This window comes from Paracoccidioides brasiliensis (assembly GCF_000150735.1).
Source record: "Paracoccidioides brasiliensis Pb18 unplaced genomic scaffold supercont2.19, whole genome shotgun sequence".
NCBI classification, from domain to species: Eukaryota; Fungi; Ascomycota; class Eurotiomycetes; order Onygenales; family Ajellomycetaceae; genus Paracoccidioides; species Paracoccidioides brasiliensis.
Genome location: NW_011371376.1, coordinates 17,624 through 26,057, shown reverse-complemented (window position 1 = coordinate 26,057; position 8,434 = coordinate 17,624). Strand labels below are relative to the sequence as shown.

Below are 8,434 nucleotides of genomic sequence, written 5' to 3'. Positions count from 1 at the left end.
TGACTGCTGTCAAAGACCTCAGAAGCTCAGTCTTCAGCTTTCTAAAAGTAGTGATTGAGCTTGCTTTGCAAGCTAGATGATCTGAAGACAGATGTGTGAGAATTCACAGTGTTTTTTCTTCTCTGAGATTATTTCTAAGCAGAGATTTCTACAGTATGATTGTTGATGTTCTTACTACATTAGTGCTGTTTGCAGCTGTCTTTATGTAGATAGAAGCTCTTGCATCATTTGCATCAGTGAGATTAGTAGATTTGATTGTAATGAACTGCTTAACTGTTTCTAGACTTTTATTGTATCAGTTCTTGATTAACATCTTCATAACAGCTTTAATGATCAGTGCTTTTGATAAATTTTTTGTCTTCATATCATCTAAGTCTTCTTCAATCTGATCAAACATATTTGCAGCAGCTAGTGCTTTTGCATGAGATTTCTGTACCTCAGCCTTGTGAGCAGCTAGAAGATTACTAGTCATTAGACTATGTAGATTGAGATGTATTGATGCAACATTTATACTCTTTGAGCTATCTGCTGGTGTAGAAGAGCTTGAAGACTTCATGTCATTCAGTTCACATGTGCAGTAGACAATTGAGACAGAGAGATGAAATCTCTTGAGTGATTAGTATATGAAAGAGCAGATGCATGTTAAGACTCAGAACATATTCAGTGTTGTTGAAGAGCTAGATGCACTGGCAATGCTGCATCAGCACACCATCAGACTTGCTACCTGAGAAGATGGAAGAGAGCTTATAGAGATGTAATCAAGATTGATTAAGATGTTTTTGTAGTTTTTTTGTTAAGACAGAGTTTCAATTAAGACATTTTCATGAATATATCAAAGTGTGTAATACCGCGATGGTCACATGGTCACATGATGAGAATTAGGCCTAATTGGGCCCATATGATCACTTGGTCACGTAATGAGGGTTAGGCCTAATCGGGCGCTTGAGCTTAATCCGACGTCGAGTCTAACCGGGCGCCGGGCCTTGGTCGGGCTCGGTCGGGCGCTAAGCCTAACATGATGTAACTGAACTAAATGTTAAAAGAAAGTGTGTAAAGCATTATAGCTAATATTATAATAAAGTAGAAATATAAATGCTATAAGTACTATGAAGAGAAGAGAATAATAATGAATGAAAATATAAATATAGAAATGAATAGTAGTTAATCACTAAATCTTTTAAAAAAATTTATAAATTTAATATATTTATATATATATATTTATAAGTAGTAACTGTAAAGAATTAAGCTCTAAGAACTAGAGACTAGTCCTTCTATATAACAAGAATGAATTGCTTGAGAAAGAGAAGAAAAGAATGAGATGAGAACTCAAGCTTAAGCAAGCTCATGTAGCATGATCATGTGCACACATGCAAATGATGACTAGGCTGAGTCAGCCAGTCAGAGTGAATCTAGGGGTTCAATCTCTTATAATACCTCTCTTCTCTCTGTTTGTTGCAGGCCTTTATGACTATTTAAAGCCCTCTTTACATCTAATTTTGCCTGCTGAGAGGCCTCTCAAGCATTCAAGGCCTTCACTTCTTGTAGGAGACTCACATCATTTCATGTAGACTTAGCCCAATCTATTCATTTAACAAGATATTGCTTTTTCCTCTGGTAGGTTCATTTGCCTCAAATTTTCTTAATCTCAAACTCAGATCCTTCTGAGGTCTCTATAGTGAGTGGCTGTCAGTCAGTTTGCCTCTGACTAGACAGGGAATCTGTCACTGCAACATGTAGAAGCTTTACATTAAAGACATTGTGAATGCTGAGTGAGATGTTCAGTCAGTAAGTGTGAAATTCTATCTTTTCTAGCACAGTATATTGATTGTATTTCATGTCCAGCTTCTTGCACAGATGATTAGTTCTCATGTTCTCTAAGATCAACCAGATCTTATCTTCAGATTGAAAGCTTGAAGCTGAGTCTCTTCATCTATTTATGTATTTCTCTTAAGATTGCTGAGCATCTGTCATTTTTACTTGAGCCCACTCCAACACTTCATAGACCTTTCTCATGTAATCATCTGCAAACTCAATGGGATTATGTGGTGTTTCAATGGGGGGTGCATCAGCTATATCAATGAAGAAGATGTGGAAAAGATGTGTTAAAAAGAACAGACTTATATCTGTTGAGGCAGCATCTCTATTATTGATGGCCAGCTCTGCTAGAGGAAGTCATTCACACCAGTCATTCTGTTGAAAGCTAATGTACTTGTGTAGGTAGATTTCCAGAGTCTGGTTCATTTGCTCTGTAGCTCCATCAGTCTCTGGATGATAGACTGTGAAGAGTCATCTCTTAATGCCTAATTTCTCACACATCTGAGTTCAAAACATGCTTGTGAAAGCTGACTCTTGATCTGACACTACCATCTTAGAGATGTCATGTCAAAGAATGATGTTGTGAAGAAACACTCTAGTCACTATCTTCACATCAGTTTTCTTAACTGCTTTTAATATAACCTTCTTGATCAGTCTGTCTGTTATAATCATGATGTTCATGTATTCTTTAGAGCTCAGTAAGTCCATGATAAAGTCCATGAAAAGCTCCTGCCACATGTGTTCAGAAATGAGAAGAGGCTTAAGCAGTCTCTGACATCAATCTCTCTATGCAGTGTTTGATCTGCAAAGATGGCAGTTCCTGGTCATTCTTCTCACATTGACAGCATAGCCTGGCCAGTAGAACTCACATCTTAGAACTCCTGCTGTTTTCTCTCACCCAGGATGACTGGTAAGAGATGAGTCATGAGCCTCATGCACTAACCTGGTTTGAAGAGGTTTGAAGTCTGGCACTCACTTACAATCTTGAAAGAGAAACTCTCTATTCTCATTTAAAGAGCACTCAGAGATGAAGGCCTTAATGCCAAGTTCAGAAGAAAATCTGAATCTTCTCTCATGAAGAGTTTGCTCCAGACACTGCAGAATCTTGTCATTTTTGTGAGCATCATTTCACTGAGCTTGAAGAGACATCTCAGATTCCACACTGGCAGCAGCCACTATTGGTTCCATTTCAGATGTCAGTACATTAAACTTAAGTAGTTGAGCTTGCCTCTGCTTGATTCTCTCATCATCAGTGCTCTGTGACATGTTCTGCTCTCTTCATAATAGAGCATCTGGTCCAGTGTTCAACTTCTCTGGCCAGTAATCAATTCTGAAGTTGAATTGATAGAGAATATCCATTCAATGTAGCTGTCTTTCATTTAGTCTGTGTGTAGTCATGAAGTATTCTAGATTCTTATGATCTATGAGGATCTTGAATTGCTTTACACTTCATAGCTCAGTGTCTCATTTCTTTAAACACTCAATTATCACTAATAACTTCTTATCATGAATCTCATAGTTGCATTCCGCAGGTGAATGCTTGCAAGAGAAGAAGGCACATGAGTGTAGAATGCTCTGCTCATCATATTGTAGCAGCACTTCATCTGAGACATAATCTGAGAAGTCCATTTCCAATATAGTCTCACAGTCAGAGTTGAATTGAAGCAGAATTGGAGTGGAGATATACATTGATTTTAGACACTTAAAAGCTTCCTCAGTCTTGCTCATCCACAAAAAAGAAACATTCTTGCATGTAAGAATCATCAGTGGGGTCATGATCTTTGAGAAATCTCTGATAAATCATCTATAGAAATTGGCAAAGTCTAAAAATCCTCATACATCTTTAAGAGTAGTAGGTGTTGCCCATTTCAAAACAGCTTTAACCTTCTCCAGATCTATTTGTATATCCTTGCCTGCTTCAATGATGAATTCAAGATATTTTGTGCTGTTCACCTCAAACTCACTCTTTCTGATGTCTGCCTGCAGGTCTGCTTTTTGTAGATGCATAAGCATCTTTTGTACATGCTCACAATACTTCTGTAAGCTTCTTGAGGAAAATATCAAGATGTCATCTAAATAGACTGAGCAGAAGTCATCCAGATATCCACATAATGCTCAGTTGATATATTTTTGAAACATGCTCAGAGCATTGACCAAATCAAAGAGTGTAATCAGCCACTCAAATAGCCTGTATCTGGTTCTAAAGACTGTCATCCACTCATCACCTTCTGTGATTTGAATCTTGTAAAAAGCTGCAATAATGTCCAGCTTAGTGAATCATTTAGCCTGTCCAATTCACTGTAGAGTCTCACTGATTAATGATAGAGGATATCAATTCTTTCAGATGATTTTGTTAAGAGCTTGATAGTTCATACAGAATCTTAGCCCATCCTCAGACTTCTTCATGAATAGTATGGAGGCAGCTGCAGGGGAGTTGCTCACTCTAATAAAACTCTTATCTAGATAATCTGTAAGAGTCTTTCACAAAGTCAGTAGTTCCTCTCAAGACATATTATATAGCAGACCTCAAGGGGGTTGTTCCATGCTATCATCAGCCTTTTTAATCAGTTCAATCCCATGATCTCTACCTGGGCCATGAAGTGGGGGTAGAGTGTCAGCAGCTTTCTTATCAAATACATTCAAAAACTCATGATAATGTTCAGGCAGCTTTTCTCTAGGGTCAATTTTTGATTTCACTTCTAGAGTCTTTTGAATGTTGGCCAAGCTGACAGTGAAGATCTTGATGTTTCACTTCTCTCAAGTGCTTGCAAGCCTAGAGAAGCTTACAGCAGAAATGAGAATCACATCAGCTTTTGCATTTGAACTAGGCTCTATCTCTATGCCACTCTCTTCAAATCTCACAATTCTTTGATGAGGGATCACAGTCACCTTTTGCTGGGCCAGCCAGGGGTCATCTAGATACATATCATGACCATGTAACTCATTCACCACATAGAGAAAGGTCTGTTCAGTTACATGACCATCTATATCAATTTGAATGCCAGTCACTATGCTTGTAGAGAGTCCCATGGAGTCTTCAAAGCTGGTCATTTTAACAGAGGAAATTTCAATGCACAGGAGCTTATGCTTGTTAATGTAGAATTAAGAAATAAGATCATAGACATTACATTCACTGTCTATCATTGCTCTAGTTGAAAAGGCATTATCTACTAAAGCATCAATAGTGAAGGGTTTGAATATCATCTTAGATTTAAATCCTCTTCATTGCTTCTTCATAAGCTTCTTATTTTGCTTCTTTCAGTGTCTTTTGATTGAAGCTACTCTTTTTCCTGAATTCTTACTCATATTCACATCATCATCATCAAGTACCAGCTCAGAGATCATCTTAGCTATTGTGAGAGTGGCAGGGCATCTGAGAGGTTTGAATGAGCAGCTCTTAATTATATGATCTCCAGCTCTGCATCTCAGACACAGGCCTTGCTCTCTTCTTCAATTAATCTCTGTCTGATTTATCAATTTGATGTGATGAGTGCTTGAGGTCACAGTATCAGAAGAGAGATTCATCAGATCATCAGCAGAAGCTTGAGACTGGTTTCATTGATTGAGAACAGCATGATGAAGTAGAGAGTGTGGATTAGATGTTGTATGATCTGAAGAAGATCTGCTCTTGCAATGTTTAGATCACTGTCTTAGAGTCTTAAGCTCAGAGAGTTGATAATCAACTAATCTAAGCTCCTTGCAGTAATTCTCATAGAGAGACAGTTCTCTTACACCCATCATGCCTTCTCTCAGCTCCATGCTTAGAGTGGATTTCAAATACTTCTTTTTAATGTGATCATCTCATCTGTGACCACCAGCTTCTAGCAGTAGCTGATTAAATTCAGACAGAAAGTTGAAGAGAGCTCTTCTACTCTGTTGTAGATTGTTGAGCTTTTGCATAGTCTTTTTCTGTCATGTGAGATCACTAAAGAGCATGTGTGTCTGCTTCAGTAAGCTCTCTACTGTGAAGTTGATCTTGTTCTTATTATTCTCAACTCAGAGATAAACTCAAGCTGCTGCCATTTCTTCCAGTCTCAAGTACATATATCAAGCACATTTCTCATTATTGTCTAAAGCTTTCCCATCAATCTTAAGCTTTGATTGAAGCTTTAGCTCTCACTGAGAGTAGTGCTTTAGATTAGAACCATCATACTTCTTGCAGTCCAGTAGCTTGATCTTTGATCTTCTGACTGCAATGAGTGATTGTGAGTTCAATTGAGAGAGAGTTGATGTCAGAGTGTTCAAAGCTTGTTGTAGATTAGCTATTTCAGCTTGCTGAGCTGCTATTAAATCCCTGTTCTCACACTGAACCTGTTCCTGCTGTTGAAGAAAAACCATTCATTGTTGTTCAAAGCTGCTAAGAGCATCTCTGCTCATTGCTTCACATTGATTCATTTGTGTATTTATTGTACAAATCTGTCACTTTATCTCATTTGACTAGATATTTTCAATGTTGCTCATTTGTTTGATAGCATGATTGCTAACCCAGTCTATTCATATACCAGTGCTATCACTGAACTTCATGATGCAGGATTTAAGACTCTCAATAGTCTATCATATGTCAGCACATTTGCTGAGCTTCATGATGCAGAATTAAGACTCCCAGTGGCCTATCAATAAAAGAAGTGAAGCAATTCATAATGTAAAGGATTAAGCTCTAAGAACTAGAGGCTAGTCCTCCTATATAACAAGAATGAATTGCTTGAGAAAGGGAAGAAAAGAATGAGATGAGAACTCAAGCTTAAGCAAGCTCACATAGCATGATCATGTGCACACATGCAAATGATGACTAGGCTGAGTCAGCCAGCCAGAGCAAATCTAAAGGTTCAACCTCTTATAGTAACAGATTTTATTTTTAATTTTTTATAAAATAAGTGAGATAGTGTTGATTTTAGTCTTTAATAAATAGTAATAGATTTTATCTTTAATCTTTCATAAAATAAAGAATTGATAATATAGTACTTCTTTATAAAATAATAGATTAATGATATAGAGTACTAATTTTAAAATGCTAATTTTTTATAAAATACTTTAATAAATAGTAAAGAGCAAAAAGCTAATATAAAAGATTTTAATATTATAAAATTTAATATTTCATTATATAATAATTAGTAATATAGAGAATTCTATCTTATATAACTTATATGTATTTTTAATAATATTAATAAATTATTAATTGAATAATAAAATATAAAAGAAATTTAAAAAAAATATTTAATTAATTAATTAAATATAATTTTTTTTAAATATTAAATTAAATTTTTTTTAAGATTTTAATTAAATTTATAAAGAAAATAAAAATTATTTTTAAAAAATAAACTTTAATATAAAATAAAAATATTATTTAATTATATAAATTTATAATATTGAATTTTAATATTATTTTATTTTTTAAATATTTTATTTATTCAATATTTATTTTTATTTATTTTTTCTTTATATTATATTAAATTATTTTATTTAAATTAATAAAAATATTAAATAAAAATTAAAACTCTATAAGTTTCTTTCTATTAAAATTTATTAAATATTATATTATTTTAAAATAAAACTCTTTGATCATATAATTTAAATACTATTTATTAATTAAATTAGTAAAATAAATAAATTTTAATTTTAACTAAATAAATATCATAGTTTTTGATTAAATATATCTTAAATAAAAAATAATAATAATATAATAGTAGTTATTTTTTAATTATTTATTTAAATTTATCTACTTATTTATTTTATATTATAATTTTTAGTTGAGTATTCTTATTGAAGTTGTTCAATTAGATAAATAAAAAAGTTTATATTAATTTTAGTTTAAGCTATAATAAATAATAATAAAATAAAGAAAAAATAAAGAAAAAAAATTAATTAAAATTATAATTAATAAAAAGTAAAATTTTATATAAAAATAAATTAAAAGAAATTATAATAACTATAAAAATTTATAATAAAATTTATATTAAAAATAATATAATAAAAAAAATAATATATGAATAAATATATAAAATTAAAAAAGTTAATAAAGAACTTTAAATATAATATATATATATATATATAAAAGTAAAATAATATAAAATAAAAAATATAAAAATAAATATAAAAAAAATAAAAAATTCGAAGAGATTTGACTACATTATAAGAAAACATAAAGAAAAAAAGATAGAGAATAAATCAAAATGAAGAAGAGAAAAAAAATTAAAAAGAATTAAACAATTATTATATAATGATTATGAGAAGATACAAGTAAAATGCATGCACTCAAATTAGTCATTCAAGCAATGTTCCCTTCATATCCTTTCTCTCAACCCTTTAACTCGTGATGAAGCAGGGATGCAAGGTTGTCTGGACTACTTTTTTCTCAAGGTTTCGCCATCCCTTACTTTTTATATCTCACAACTCATAGGCAACATATGAATAATCCGAATCCAACAAACATCCTCCTCGCCCTCTCCCCTCCCCCTCTCCTTTTCATAAAAAGAATCAAGCAAGCTGCCCCGGTCTCGGGAAAACAGATACTGTCTCCAACCTCTCCAAGCCGCCCATTGTCGGCTGCGGGCCGGCCTGCGGGCCGGCCTGCCAACCCTGACCCGTCTGCTGATATATAAATGCCCTCTGACAGAATGGG

The 8,434-nt window shown here is 33.5% G+C and overlaps 1 protein-coding gene across 1 annotated transcript; it reads right to left on the bottom strand.

The window, feature by feature from the left end:
* Positions 1-295: 295 nt before the first annotated feature.
* Positions 296-556, bottom strand: PADG_12479 (uncharacterized protein; the record flags this gene model as incomplete). The annotated part of the gene is made up of 1 exon (XM_010765551.1): positions 296-556. The coding sequence occupies one exon, from the start codon at positions 554-556 to the stop codon at positions 296-298; it is 261 nt and encodes an 86-aa protein (XP_010763853.1).
* Between the last annotated feature and the right edge of the window lie 7,878 nt (positions 557-8,434).